At 46.5% G+C, this 14,961-nt stretch overlaps 6 protein-coding genes across 6 annotated transcripts; 4 read left to right on the forward strand and 2 right to left on the reverse strand.

The window, feature by feature from the left end:
* Window positions 1-2,240: 2,240 nt before the first annotated feature.
* N7473_006774 (uncharacterized protein) lies at window positions 2,241-2,531 on the forward strand (the record flags this gene model as incomplete). The annotated part of the gene is made up of 2 exons (XM_057152714.1): window positions 2,241-2,360; window positions 2,400-2,531. The coding sequence occupies 2 exons, from the start codon at window positions 2,241-2,243 to the stop codon at window positions 2,529-2,531; spliced, it is 252 nt and encodes an 83-aa protein (XP_057007052.1).
* A 21-nt stretch (window positions 2,532-2,552) lies between these two features.
* On the forward strand, window positions 2,553-3,646 carry N7473_006775 (uncharacterized protein; the record flags this gene model as incomplete). The annotated part of the gene is given in 4 exon segments (XM_057152715.1): window positions 2,553-2,719; window positions 2,788-2,827; window positions 2,904-3,401; window positions 3,413-3,646. The coding sequence occupies 4 exon segments, from the start codon at window positions 2,553-2,555 to the stop codon at window positions 3,644-3,646; spliced, it is 939 nt and encodes a 312-aa protein (XP_057007053.1).
* A 1,719-nt stretch (window positions 3,647-5,365) lies between these two features.
* N7473_006776 (uncharacterized protein) lies at window positions 5,366-6,620 on the reverse strand (the record flags this gene model as incomplete). The annotated part of the gene is made up of 6 exons (XM_057152716.1): window positions 5,366-5,487; window positions 5,560-5,683; window positions 5,758-6,126; window positions 6,181-6,248; window positions 6,305-6,448; window positions 6,512-6,620. The coding sequence occupies 6 exons, from the start codon at window positions 6,618-6,620 to the stop codon at window positions 5,366-5,368; spliced, it is 936 nt and encodes a 311-aa protein (XP_057007054.1).
* Window positions 6,621-8,065: 1,445 nt separating this feature from the next.
* Window positions 8,066-10,026, forward strand: N7473_006777 (uncharacterized protein; the record flags this gene model as incomplete). Its single annotated transcript, XM_057152717.1, has 7 exons — window positions 8,066-8,214; window positions 8,291-8,458; window positions 8,521-8,782; window positions 8,837-8,944; window positions 9,012-9,405; window positions 9,458-9,895; window positions 9,953-10,026. 7 exons carry the CDS (start codon window positions 8,066-8,068, stop codon window positions 10,024-10,026), a joined length of 1,593 nt encoding a protein of 530 aa, XP_057007055.1.
* A 2,328-nt stretch (window positions 10,027-12,354) lies between these two features.
* On the forward strand, window positions 12,355-13,437 carry N7473_006778 (monocarboxylate permease; the record flags this gene model as incomplete). Its single annotated transcript, XM_057152718.1, has 2 exons — window positions 12,355-12,454; window positions 12,506-13,437. 2 exons carry the CDS (start codon window positions 12,355-12,357, stop codon window positions 13,435-13,437), a joined length of 1,032 nt encoding a protein of 343 aa, XP_057007056.1.
* Window positions 13,438-13,648: 211 nt separating this feature from the next.
* N7473_006779 (fungal specific transcription factor domain-containing protein) lies at window positions 13,649-14,937 on the reverse strand (the record flags this gene model as incomplete). Its single annotated transcript, XM_057152719.1, has 2 exons — window positions 13,649-14,403; window positions 14,460-14,937. The coding sequence occupies 2 exons, from the start codon at window positions 14,935-14,937 to the stop codon at window positions 13,649-13,651; spliced, it is 1,233 nt and encodes a 410-aa protein (XP_057007057.1).
* Between the last annotated feature and the right edge of the window lie 24 nt (window positions 14,938-14,961).

Here is a 14,961-nt window from a genome sequence, read left to right on the forward strand (position 1 = left end):
TAACAGTAGGTGATAGGATTGCTTGTTGTGCAGCAGAGCGCTTTCGCACGGGAATAGTGAAGATCCCTAACACCCACATGGAAGCAATGAAATCCGATTTTGCAGACTATTGGCTACAAGCCGAAAAAGTCCAATTGGATAAAATTGCTGCTTCAAATACAATGGTCCTTGTTCCTCATCCTCCAAAGGGCACGTCAATTTTGCCAGGGAAATGGGTCTATGATTTAAAATCTGACAGCGATGGCTACGTTTTGGAATTTCGTGCTAGATGGGTTGTATGTGGCAACCGCCAAGCACCAGGAATTAACTTTCAACCAGATGAGAGATTTACCCCAGTCGTTTCTGATGCTGCTGCCAAATTGTTTCTCACATTAGCAGCTACCAGGAAGTGGACTATTGACCAATAGGATATTGTGGGCGCATATCTCAATGCTGCATTGGATAACCGAGTGATTTTCATAAAACAACCTACTAGCCACGAATACCAAAGCCCTGATGGTGTTGAATATGTTGCATTGCTACAGCAGGCACTGTATAGCTTACGACAAGCAGGCCACCTGTGGCACAACGTGTTCGATGAGGATTTGAAAGATATTGGCTTGACACCATTGCCGACTGAACCGTGCATCTACACGAATCATAAGAAAAACACGTTCGTGTTAATCTACGTTGATGATGTACTCTCTACTGGCCTTGACAGTGAAATTAAGCGAATTCGCGATGCAATGGCTTTGAAGCGCAAGCTGAAGATCCTACCATTCAAAAGATTTTTGGGATGTGACATTTTCCATAACCAAAAGAAAGGCATTATCTTCATGAACCAACAGATTTACCTTTCAACATTGATTTCTGACGAAGGTTTTGCCAATGCTTCCCCTGCTTCAATTCCAATAGATCCCTCTTGGAGAACAACTGACGACGATGTGGTTGACAACATTGACAAGCTCGACTATACAAGGAAAATGGGCAAGGTCGGATGGTTGTCAATCAAAATGCGACCAGATATTGCAGCTCCTGTGTCAAAATTGCAAAGGCGCAATAAATCTCCACGAAAGGAAGATGCCAATGCATACAAAGACCTCCTCCGCTATCTCTCAGGCACAATTGACCTTGGAATACCATTTGGAAGAGACCCAACCCGGGGACTAGAAGGTTTTGTTGATTCGTCATACGCTGATACTGAACGTGGTAAATCCACCGAGGCCTACATTTGGTTCTTTGCAGGCGCACCGGTTTCATAGTCCTCCCATAGACAGGATATCGTTGCAACATCCTCTACAATGGCTGAATACTGTGCAATGAGCACTGCTGTCAAAGAGGGTATTGCATTGGCTAAATTGGCTGCCGATTTGACACTCTCCCCGCCATAGAATGAAGATGACCCTGAAACGAATCCACTCCTGCTCCATTGTGACTCCGACAATGCGATAAGAATTGTCACCAACGGCAAGTTGAGCACTAAAGTGTCATGGATCAATACTCGATATCACTTAGTGCGCGATTTGGTGAAAAAGAATCTCGTTGCATTAATCAACATTCCCAGCAAAAAGAATGCAGCGGATATCTTGACGAAAGCAAAGCCGCATAGTGTTTTTGAAGACGATCGTGATAAATTGCTGTGCATGACGAAACCCCCAGACTTGACGAATTGATTTCCTTGGTGATTATCATATTTGACCAAATTGCAATCTTTCACACATTTCATGTTTACAAATTGTTCATTTTTAATGCTCTCCTGCATAATTTCTTACTATTGTTTCCTGTCAAAAGATGGTATTTCCTAAGCCTGTTTACTTGATTCTATCACCAAGAAGATTGTGTTCAAACTGCTTCAGTCACAAGAAGGTTTTGGTGACTTCGGCCTAGGCCCTGTGGGGGATGTGATGACTCGATCCCTTTGACCTCGAGGGTTTGCAGGGTTTGTCGTCTTCTTTGGCCCTGCATGAAGCAGGCCGGGGTTTTCCTGTCAGGACCAGGCCTTGTTCCTTTCCTTTGTGCTTCAGGGCCTTATAGACCCTGTTCTGTTCCCTTCTGCTTCTTCTTCTTCTTCCTTTTTCCTAGTCGTCTTCGTCTTCATGCTCTAGATAGACCAATTTGACTCAGTCTCCCTCTCTCTCTCTCTTCGCTTCCTGTGCCAGCAGTGCCGTGGGCGCTGTCAATTGGTAATGTCCACCAAGCTCCTAAGTCCCACGGCTGGAGGACATAACGCGAATGGAGCAAGTAGAAAGGACCCATCTTTTATGTCAATATGCTTGGGCAGTCGGTTATTATATTTTCTACGTCCGAAGTTGCCCACGAGCTCCTTGCGAAGCGTGGAGTCACATTTTCAGACCGACCTCGCCTTTTTTAAGACTCTGTTGGTTTTTTATCGCGCATGAATGTGAGCTAATATGGAGTAGTTAGCGACGGAGTTGGCCTTGAAGGGGCTCAATATCCTTATGATGAATTATACTGAGCAATTTCGTCAACATCAGAGGCTACAGGTCTCGGTCTTAAATACGACGGCGGCAGCCGCCTATTACCCTATCTAGACTCTGGAATCTTAGCAATTAATGTATGATCTCCTAGAAAATGCGGGTAGTGCTGGGTCTGATTTTCAAGGACACTTTCAGCGCGCAGTCGCTAGCATTATCCCTACTCTACTGTATAGCTTCTATATCAAAGACTATAATAACCCGGGTCTCTGTGTCGTTGTTAAATTCAACGAAGAATTCTTATAGTTTATCTAGGTTAGAGCGTATATTATAGACTAATCTCCCGTGCTCAATAATTACCCCGGCTTTTTAGCTCCTTGGAAGGCAAAGGGTTAGAACAACTACTAGAGCAAGTATTATCTACGCCACGAAAACTTTTAGCGGGGAGTAGAATCGAACGCCTGGAATATATCAAAGCATCTCTAAAAGACTGTTGAGAAAGATAACCTCGATATACCCTTAGAGGAGCTGGCGTTCGAGCTTGGTACTATGATTGATGCCGCACTGACCAGCACTACTGACGGTTTGATCTGGTTTGTAGTGGCTTGCATCACGCAAGACCAGGGCTTCATCGCTAAGGCTCGCAAGGGGCTTGATGCCGTTGTCGGGCGCGACAGACTCCCAGTCTCCGAGGACAAGCCCAACTTGCCGTACATTACCGCTATTGTCGAAGAAATATTCCGTTGGCGGCCCGCTGGCCCTGAGGGTGTCCCTCACCTAAACAGGAAAGAGGAAGTCTACAATGGATATACTATTCCCAAGGGATCTGTCATTGTACCCAACGTTTGGACAATCTCCCGGGAAAAGGCCTTGTTCGGCGCAATCCCTGACGACGGCAAAACGCTCAGAGCACCGCCCGCAGTCGCCTTCGGCTATGGAAGGAGGACTTGTCCTAGTCGTCATTTCGCACGCAATGCTATTTGGATTGTGTTGCCCAGCTGCTATGGTCATTCGATATCAAGGCTGGTCTGTTTGAGGAGACAGGCGAGCATATCCTTATTGACCCCCTTGCATGCACCTATGGCCTGGTTATGCGGGCTCTGCCCTTTAAGGCTTCATTTAATTCTCGTGGGCCTTGGGTGCGTGAAGTTATTGCCAGAGTGGGTGACACTTATAGCAAGGATCATGAGGCTATGCTCATTGAAATTGGGGCAGAGTTCACTAAATTGTAGTCAGACCTTACCCATCTTCTTCTGTCATTATACTCATTCGACATATATAGCTTTCACTGTTTCGTGAAAGGAAATGAAAATAAATTTTATGGGTTACAGGTGATAAGTTTGGTGATTTCTAGACTCTTCAACGCAGTTTACTCGGTGTTGATGCACTTGAATATAGGAAAAAGATTTGTATGGGTGGTTCCAGAGCTCCACGTAAGCGATATGACGTCATAGGTCAGCGGCATTTAGCACCAAGATCGTATGGCAAGAACGCAAGTGGTTTGTAGCGCGGATCCCAATGCAGCCGCAATTTCCCCTATGGCCACAAGAATATACAAAGCGTAATATCTCGCTGTCGCCTCGACCATTCAAATTGCTTGCCATCCACACAGCTTTCGAGGCAGTTTGTCCAAAGAAGTCCTTGGCATGGCAGGATGTAAGTTCAAACCAGTCCCCAATATCGAAAGAGTTCCAATCCAACCCCGCAGCGCCCCAAACTGGAACCTGTTCTCATTTTGACGAGCAGCACCAACTTCAAATAGCCATAGCTCCATTATTCGCATGTTAGCAGCCTCGTTCCCACTGCACAGTGCTTGCCGGGGGTGATCTGCCACTCCAACCGTGATGGAGCGGGAGAACAGCACTTCCTGCTCCCTGCTGACGATCCCACTTGAAATCCGAAATCAGATTTACGAACTCATCTTGGGTGGTAGTGTCATCGTGTTTATGTCCACACCAGGCTCTCCGCTACGGAATTGTCTTTGTCCATCGAAAGGTCAAAAATTCCATTTCCTACAATACACTGAAGGAGACGGGTTATGGTGGTGTCGTTGCGGCAGCCACTCTAGGGAGCTAGCCACTCATAAGCGACTTCCTCTTCTGTTAGCATGCCAACAGATGTAAGTATCACAATAGGTCCCAATTTAGTCGTTGTCTTGCCATACTGAGTGAATTTATGTTCAGTTACGTGGAATCAGTGAAAATTCTATGGGCCCAGAATACTATTCATCTCCAGGCTGCAATATTTCCGAAATTTCAGATACTTTCGCATCTGAGAGATGCCCTACCGTCTCACAGTTTCAGAGCAATTCGATCGCTTGAAATCTCTTGCCTACATGGACTTTATCACCGAGAACAAACTCTGGATAACGAGTGGTTTGGTTATTGGAATGGCATATGGGACAATGTCAAACTCATGGAGGGACTTCTAGACCTCCAGGTCTGGTTAAAATTGGACCAAGATGTGACCAGAGAGCAGGAAGCACGACTTTTCAAGCCGCTCATGGGACTAGAGCTCAGAGATTTCAAGCTAGAGGTAACTTGGCCAGCAAGTAAGGGTTCGAACGCTTTGTTATTGGGGGCGCCATTCTCTTTGGTGAGGAACAACGCTCCTATTCCTGGAAAGCCAGAATTCGGTACGGAGATAGTGAATGGCGGACCGCTTTAAGAAGCTCATCTTTGGAAATATATTGAGTTCTAGAAGCTAGAATGCTAGCTCTAGGTGGTTAAGTTGAGACGCTCCTTCTACCTCGTAGCAGTGTGGACCCCGCCGGGTGTCAGTCGCAACATTTACTTCCATAGGAACGAAAAGCCATCAATAAACGGACTTAAACACTAGTTGATTATCTAACAAGGCAGATTTAATTCAACGATTCATCAAATTCTTCACTAGATTGTCACTTTCACTCTCACTCCTACAATAGTCCATCAACTCAAACTCGATTCTAAGCCTTAACCAGTCCAGGGACGCATAACCATCTGTACATCTCGCTTCCCGGGCTTTGGCTTCCTACTCAACAAGTCCATCTTTCCCTCCTTGGTGAAATAAGCCTTCTTGTTGATCAATTGCACACCTAGAAGATAGAGTTAGTAAATATATCGTGACATCTTCCGCGAGTTTGATCATCAGAACGGCAGTGACTTACCCATTGCAAAGTACGAGATAGACTCCGCATTATTGCACCCTGTCGGCCCAGCTGACATACAACCTTCCCACCTGTACGCCCAGTCGAGTGTGTGTCCCTTGTCATCAGCGAGGGCGTGTGAAAACTGTTTCCGAGGAATTAGTCAAAAACGAATATCTTCACCAAAAAGCTGTGCAGGAACTGCGGGGCCGTTCTTACCTCATGCAATAGAGAAACATCAAGTCGACTGCCGAATACATCGGCATTGGGCTCACCCGCTGAGAGGGGACGCTTAGGGTTGTAGTCGTTGAGATTCTTGTGGTTTGTCACCGTATCAATGGTTGCATAGGCCGAATGGCCTAGGACGGTGAGATACCAGGGGCAAAGCTGAATCGAGTTCTTGACTAGTTGCCCATCTTTCACCTGTGCCGACCTATAGGCAACTGTGTCGCCGGTTTTACATCCATCGTACTCCTTTGACTTTGGCACAAGAAGCTTGGTGGTCTTGTCGAAGAGGACTGTTTGCTCTTTTCCGTCGTCGCCCGTGATCGTGGTTTCTTCATATCGAGAGAGGTCGCAGTATAGAATCTTGATATGTAAGCTGGAAGGTCTCCAAAGTCTTAGCATTCAGTCATCACTCACTGGATCATGGTTATTATTTAGATCAACATTTTTCAAGTTCTTGAATTCTTGCACATTCTTGTAGATTGCTATCATGGAAAGACTGTTAATGATGGCAATGTATGCAGGATTTGGGACAACTGACCCCTCACAGTGTCAAGACGATATCCAGCGAAGAACCACCCTTTCAGCTCATTAACGTTGGGATCGTTTCCATCCAATGCAGTTCCTGCATCTTCTGCAAGCTTCATAGAATTTTTGACAGCTTCAACTAAGGTGTCCTTGATTGCTGTTTTATGTGTGAGTATTTGTAAAGGCGTAAGGAAAGCATAGAAAAGCATAGACTACTGACGTGCACAGGAATCGTCAATTGAATAGGCATCTACCCAAGCGACTTGTAACAAAATAAAGGAAAGAAGAAGCATAACCTTGGACCAGGTCATTGTAGCCATGGTAGCCATATTGAGGTAAATTTCTGTTGGTATGACAATTGGAGTGCTTCATGCTGGCTTTTAAATGTTTCCGAGTAGCTCAGGTTTCCGCTTGAGCACCGAATGATGACATGAAGATGGATTAAGTCAGGGCAAGTCAGCCTTGCATAGCCCCAGGTATAATCGTGAGAAAATTCTGAAACGATATTCGGAATATTTTTGTTGGATCTTGGCAAATATTCACTAATTTGAGCTGGCTAGCGTGAGGATATTGCCCAGCTACGTCGGGATCCTTTGCAGTATGCGTAAACTTTTGTCACTGAAGTTCGGGGGCTATTTCAATCCGATAGTAAACTTTTTGTGAGGCTGATGCTCGGATCAGTCCATAAGATAGTATTTTTGGAACTGAAAGGTCCATTCCTGCGTGTAGAAGCCATCCATCGTGCTCGGATGTCAATTCTGAGATGTAACCAAGGGGCCACAAGGCTGCGTGCTGACAGTTTATCGTTTCATTCTGAGGGACTAATTGACTATCAATGTGTTTCAATTCATGCGGTAATACAGAGCTGTCGAGTGCTAACCTGAAGAACGCAGCCCAGTCAGAATGCCTTCATTGTTGTTGCCAAGGTCCAAAATTGATGCACTACCGGGATCTTCATATGGCTTGAGAGGGCCAAAGGGAGTAAAATCATTTGATTCTGACCCAATCATGCAAGATTTTGCCGTTGATACTTCGAATTTGACTGTGAATATGCTCCAAAGGGGCTAAATTACGTAGTTGATTGCCACCACTATGGTTTGTTCAAAGATGAGCCACCGATGATTAGGATCCAAATCCTTCTGAGCTATGACCACCAAATCCTGAGCCGCAGGGTACAAATCTAGTTCGGCTTACTATCATCTGAGCGACTGACTTTTAGAAGCCAGGGTCCACACTCACTTAAACCGGGGTCGCCAAGCCATGGGCTGCAGGGTCCATGTCTAGTCAGGCGCACCGCCAAGTTTAATCCCACCACTCTGCGAATGATGTTCACATCAGATTAAAGGCCTATCCACAAATATGAAAATTGGGCTAAACTTGGCATTCGACTCTTGTAAGCCCAATTGCCCCACGTTGTCGGAAATGATCATCTTCCATCATAATCATCCTCAGCTGTGATTCTCACGAAAACGATCCAAAAATATCGACAACCCCCAACGCCCAGCTTCCTTCCAAGGGCCGAAAAAGTTGCATGTTTGACATGCAATTTTTTGCTGACAGAATGGGGCCATGAAGAAACAGCCTTGCTAGAGTCTGACTTCATCTGGATGAGTCTGAGGAAGCATACTAGCACGAGGTCAGAATCTCATCATGTTCAACTCGTTCGTGAAAGGTATTTATATCTTGAAGCAATGCCCTCAAGTATTCCAAGTCACTCAAACTACCGGCATCCTTTCTATTGAATTCCTTTATCTTCTTCTGTGGTTTGAGAGAGATGGTTCAGTTTTTACAGTCTCTCTTGGTCCTAGGGCTGGCAGCCCGGTTTTCGTGGGCCAGTCCTCAAGTCCTCACAGAGTCCGAGGCACTAGTCAAGCAGCGGGGACTTGCGCCTGGTGATCAATACGTCTTTGCCACCTGCCCACGGTATGTCATTGTTTGATGAGTCTTCAATGTTCTCTTCGGAGATATATGATTAGGGTATCTAACAATATTTGAACAGTAACCTTCAGAAGTGCTCGGAATGCGGCGGCGATACCAAGAAAAAAGGCTTTTGCGATAACGAAAGAGCACAGGGATCTATGTTCGAATATTATCGCTGCAAGCAATTCCACGCAACAGGTTGTGGTCTGATTTGTGAATGTATATCAGAAGAAACGGGCAATCCTGGGTAAGGATGCCATCCATGCTTTGCTGATTACCCATCTAACTCTGATATCCTTCTTTTCAAAGAACCGGTTTACCACCCATCATTCCATTCCCGCTTCCACCACCTGGATTCGTTGTTCCTCCAGCAGGTGTTCCAAACCCCAAGACTCCGTGTAAAGAAGACTACACGAAGACTAGTTGCAAAGACTGCAAAGCTCTGGAGGGCTGGTGTACTGTGGGAGACAACGCCGGGTGCCCTTGCAAGGAGGAATGCCCTGCAGACGATAAAAAACCTAAGTGCTCCGATGACGGATGCAAGGGAGACGACAAGGGAGCTTGTACTATTGTTTGTTACCCATATACGTTGTGATCTGCTGGTCAGGTTGCTTACATCAAACAGGGCCATTACAAGGACTGCAAGTGCAAGGCTGAATGCCCTGACCCAAAGAAAAAGGCTCTTGTCTGTAGCAACAAGAGTTGTGCAGGTAAGGACGGCAAGTGTACAACTGTATGACTCTCCTTTCCCTTTTTTTAAATTCTTCTAGCCTTATGAATCTGACATTAATTTGCTGCAGGGCGCGAATGATGGCTGTGCTTGTTATGAGCTTGCAAGTGTAATCTTCACCATCGGATCTAAGTCGCAGGCAGAAAAGAGCGAGAAGATCATGGCTGAACTGTCCAAATATCTCAAGGACCATGAAGGAGAAGGAGACAAGCCCAAAGAGCCGAAGGAGGTCAAATGCTCCAGCACTGAGTATAGCAAAGCAGTTGACGTGGATATCTCGTTCATGCAGAAGATAGCGGATAAGTTCTGCGATGGTGATATGAGCAAGAAGCGCAGTCAGGACTTGACAAACAAGGACGTCTCAAGCTCCGCTTATGACAAATATAAGTTCCACCTCGAGTTCGACCCGGGCAAGAACTGCAAGACCGACTGCAAAGCAACTTTTAAGTCAATTATTGGCAAATGTATGTCTTCAATTCCGACTCATCTCACTCTATTTACTCACATTTTGAATAGGCGAGGGTTATAACAGCCACTCTATCCAGCTAGAAGGCAGTGCCAAGTTTGACTGTGACGCGAGCTACAGCTACAAGATTGACGCGCCCGAGAAGCCGAAGCCGGCGCCTACTCCCGACCCTGGCTTTGAACAGCACGGCTTGCAAGAAAGAAAATGCCATTCCGCGGATCAGTTCGGAGGTCATGGCGATGTTCGTGGATCCGAAATTAGTATGGCTGCTACAGGCTGTGCTGGTATCTCTGATGACAAGGCCAAGCTGAAGGAAGGCTCTGAGGCTGTCAAGCTGCAGTCAACATATGGAGGCACCAAGATGCAGTTTACCATGTCATGGATTAAGAACTGTAAGGGACCCGAGCAAGACGCCCGATACCCCTTCGGAGAGCCGCACAACCTTGGAAACACCTGCTGGCAGCTTTTGTTGGACGATTGGCAGAAGTGTGAGTTATTAATTCTTTTCCTAATTCTGATTGAATTGACGCTAACCTTTCAAATAGGTAACAACGGCGGTGCTGGTGGATCTATCGATTACAGCTGTGTCAGATACGATTTCAGACCGACACATGACTAGGATGACAGAAGATCTGTTGATATTATTGTTGCCTATAGCTCTCAAATTTGATTATTTTATTACAGTTAAGCACACAAGAATTCAGTTCAGCAATGAAGGGAACTTATGACAGACAAAATTCGCATATACTTGTCACTATTGAGTTGCCCAGGATCTAGGATGTCAGCAAAGCATGGTTGCTATTGACCGAAGAAATGAGCATGAGGGAAACAGAACAATACATCGACATACAATGCCTGCTTCAGCAAGTAGCAGGCGTCAATACATGTGAAATGCCACAGTATCGTACAAAATGTATTATGGACCCACTGTTTCCTAGAGACAGCTAAACTGCGCTGTTATCATTGGGCACTCAATCTTTCCTAAACCCCACTAATTCCTTCAGCCTTCGGGGAGCTTCCTTCTAATGATGTACCCTGTCACTGACTCACCCAACACCAGACTGAGAAGGCTTCTATATTGAATTATCTCCCCTTTCAGAGTACGTAAGGCTTCATGATCAATCCAATTTGCTTAAACTGACGTGTACAATCGATCTCGATGAGCCGCCACGAAATATGAAAGCCGTCTACGACGCAAATTCAGTAATAGTGTACCAGTTATGCACGACTAAAGAGGCACAGCGTGCAGTTCGCGATAATTCTCTGGACCACCTTGCCGACCAGAAACAAATCTAGATCCAGCCGTCATTTGGCTGGAGTGCCGTGCGAAGCGGATATTGTTCGAAAATTCAGGTGATTCAGGTTGATATCACCAATATGGATTCCTCTATATGCTCGAGAAGGCCTGCTTATCGCGCTTTGAGCCAAATACTGTTCATCCAACAAAGCAGGGGTGGGACGAGCGGTGGAAAATACCTCCGTGACAGTGCAGTGGGAGGCTGACCTGGATGTAGAGGGGAGTGCGCTTGGTTATGACTGTCTACGCCTGTGCTTAACAGGTGAAGTGCAGAAACGGTACATCCAGGTCTGGGTGTTGAGTGTATGTGATGCGACAAAGCAGATACATGAGATCTGGAATATCCTTGGACACGGATGGGATTATATATTGACAGCGCCCACGGCACTGCTGGCACAGGAAGCGAGAAAAGAACAGGGAGACTGAGTCAATTGGTCTATCTAGAACAGGAAGACGAAGACGACTAGGAAAGGAAGAAGAAGCAGAAGGAAACAGAACAGGGTCTATAAGGCCCTGAAGCACAAAGGAAAAGGAACAAGGCCTGGTCCTGACAGGAAAACCCCGCCCTGCTTCATGCAGGGCCAAAGAAGACGACAAACCCTGCAAACCCTATCGAGGTCAATGGGATCGAGTCATCATATATACTTTCGAACAAGCGGCGGAAGGAAATTAATATGGAATTTCTTGTGTCTCTTAGTTTTTCCTTAGCTAAAATACTCCACATTGGTTCCACAAGATACGGCGTGCATTTCACAGCTCTTTTTGCCAGTCTGGTGGATGGGTACCTCTGCCCGAGGGCCAAATATTGATTATGTGCTAGGACGTCCTCACAGTCGCCCGGGCACTATGTGCATGAATAGCAAACATTAGATCAAAACTCACACCATCCTAGGCATCAGAGTCTTTTACTACCTGAAGTTAAAAAGACGTTCACTTACTGTGTGCGGCCACTGACAACAAAACAGCCAGACAAACATACTATTCTGGGGGATGTTTGCCAGCCACCGAACGGCTTCCAATCAGATCCCTTATCAGCCCTATCCGCATCCCTTTTCGGTAATTAAACTCCGAATCGTATACTTCCCGATGGGGTAATCTGCTGTAGAGATTCCAGATCTGTCAATGTTGATGATATTTTATCAGTTTGCTTCGTTTGATCAGATTGATTGATTTTGTGGATTAGAAGCTTGCTCAGGCAATATATTTTGGCCCGTCGTCAGTTCTTGTGAATATGTTTCTCTCGAAAGTCAGATAACTTAACCGGCTTGCTTGACAGCTTCATGACTTTGCAATTTTGTCATTTCAGCTTCGACCCTAGCTCAACCATATATACCACCTAGCCTCGCAATGGCATCCTCCCAGCCATCTCCCATATTCGGAAAAGACGTCGAATCCTGCGCAAAAACCACCAGCAGTCATATCAAGACAGAAGCAATCGCAGAATCCACACCAAAGTCCGCAGGGCCCCCTCCACCACCCAACGGAGGCACACGAGCATAGCTCCAAGTCCTTGGGGCCTTCTTCCTTAACTTCAACACATGGGGCCTCTTGAATACTTTCGGCACATTCCAGTCTGAATATAGTACAGGCTTGCTCAGGAACTCGTCGCAGTCTTCAATTGCTTGGATTGGATCGCTGCAGGCGTTCCTGATGCTGGTGATTGGAGTTTTGTGTGGACGTGCTCTTGATGCTGGGTATTTCTACGTGGATATCACCCTGGGTGTCTTGCTTGAGGTTTTTGGCACGATGAGTGAGTTTCGTCACCCAATTACAATGGGAACAATACTAATCTTTCCGATAGTGACTTCGATTTGCAAGGAGTACTGGCAAGTCATCCTAGCCCAAGGCCTTTGTGTTGGCATTGGCGCTGGGATGTCATTTATCCCCAGCGTTGCCATTGTGGGCACGTATTTCTCGACGAGAAGATCCACCGCGCTGGGTCTGGCTGCTACCGGCTCCAGTGTCGGAGGAATCATTTACCCAGTTGTGTTAAGGCGTCTAATAGTTCAAATTGGACTACCCTGGGCGATCCGAGTTATGGCATTCATCATGTTTGGAACACTACTCCTCATCTCAGTCGCTTTTATGAAGCCTCGCCTTCCACCGCGTAAATCAGGCCCGCTGATCAACATCGAGTCGCTCCGTGACACTGTTTTCGTCCTTTGGCTCTTCGCTGTGTTCTTCATCTTCATCGGTCTCTACATCCCGTTCTTCTACGTTGAGCAGTATGGTATCAATCTCGGTATATCGCGAGACTTGTCTTTCTATATGTTGATCATCATGAACGCGGGCTCCATCCCCGGTCGTGTCATACCGCCCATCATCGCTGACAGGATCGGCAACATGTCAGTCATGATTCCTTCCGTGCTGCTCACGGGTATCTTGATGCTCGCATGGATCAGCGTGGAATCCCAGTCAGGTCTGATTGCCATTTCGGTCTTTGTCGGCTTGACAAGCGGCTCTATCCAGGCCGTGCTTCCTGCGACAGTCGCGTTCCTTTGTCCCGATCTCTCGAAGCTAGGTACTAACATTGGTATGACTCTTTTTGCGGCGAGTCTGAAGTTGTTGATTAGTAGTCCTGTAGCTAGTGCGATTCTGGATCACCAACGCACGTCTGAGGGAGATATCTCCTGGGGTACGTTTACCTTTTCTGCGCTCTTTATATTGGCGGGAGGGGTGTGTTTGATCATTGCTCGTGTGTTCAAGGTGGTATTTGCTTTGAAGAAGGCTTGAGACTGTGATTATGGCTGTAATGTCCTCTAATGAGGACAAGGTAAATATAGTTTGGAGGCTTCACATAAATGTCGATGGGGTAGTCTCAGCAGTCAAAGAGCGAAAGGAAAAGATAGAAGAGAAGAAACAAAGCGGCTCCTAGCGGTGATTAAGATATTTTCTCTACTTGTCTATGTACAGTTCCAAAATATTATGCGCCCACGGATTCAATTTATAAGTCTTCCCACAAGATGTTAGGCGATGATCGAATCGTCGCGGTTGATTCGAATGGCGCCACAGGATATTGTAAACACAGATCAGACTGCATGCTCTGACTTAGAGATCCTGAGCCTGGATAAAATTCGCGTTCACTTGGAAACAACGTCTGCATCAAGGGATCTGGAAGTTGTTCATGATCCATCCAGTTCGCCGCAAGAAAAGTGGAGGCACTTATTGGAGCCGGCGTCTTTGCGGTATCAAATCCCAGCAAGTCGAAAGCTGAGTCTTGCTGTTCCCGTTTCAAAGAACGCCCCATCTCGGTAACAACCTCCTCGGCTGCTTTAATGCCGACCTGGAGGAATTTGGAATCCTGTTGAGAGTCGCCAAACTCGCTGATCAGGTTTGAGGTGACAGTTGTTGCGACAGCAAGAACAAGTCTCGTCTTTGCTGCGACAGGACCAAGGCGGTATCTTCCTGCTATAGTCTGAGATAGAGACTCTAAAGACTTCAGCAAAAGCTGTTGGAACATGACCAGCGTGGGCGGCGGGCCATTAGAGACGGTTGTCCCCAGGTTAATGCTTCGCAGGCGACCAACTACCAAACAAGCAGTTAATGCTGCGCGGGCAATGTCAGTCCAAAGGAGAGGGTAAGCCACATTAGACGGCTCAGAATTGCTATGTAACACTTCCTGCGACTGATACAGGATGGACACCGAATTGTCCCATGCTTCATAGAGATCGCCCCGCTGGGAAATATGAGACGGAACCCCTAGGACGAAATTGAGTGTGATGATAACCATGAAGCTATGCACATGCACCAATAACAAGGCTTGTTGAAGTTTTTCGATTGGGCCTCCACCGTGGTTCCGGGGTCAAGGGTCAGAAGGTCGACTTGGCTCGTCAGAGGACAGTCCACATCCTCAAGTCGAACACCAAACTGAGATCCACTCCGGATGCAATATTCAAGGTTTAGTCGAAAGAAACATGCCCACAATCGTTTCCGAACTTCGGCAAAGTAAGGAGTGACGCCGGGGAACAATGCTGGATCCCTATGCAAGCCCATGCTCAGAGCTATTTGCGTAGTAAGCCCCATTACACCCATGAGGTTGTAAATACTGTCAGTGTCAGAGGCAGTGATGGTCTTCATGATGATCAGCAATAACAAAGCCTGCACGACCCCTATACAGGGTTTTTGGAACTGCGTCGATGTATGAATACAGCTCTCCGCTTCTTGCAGTATCAGACGCCCTCGTAGTCGCTCTGACTTGTCGGTCTGCATGGCAATCGCAATGACCAACAGCATCTTGAGAATGTGCACCTCATTAGC

The sequence above is a fragment of the Penicillium subrubescens genome, assembly GCF_028828155.1.
Source record: "Penicillium subrubescens strain IBT 31985 chromosome Unknown utg000005l_segment0_segment0, whole genome shotgun sequence".
NCBI lineage: Eukaryota > Fungi > Ascomycota > Eurotiomycetes > Eurotiales > Aspergillaceae > Penicillium > Penicillium subrubescens.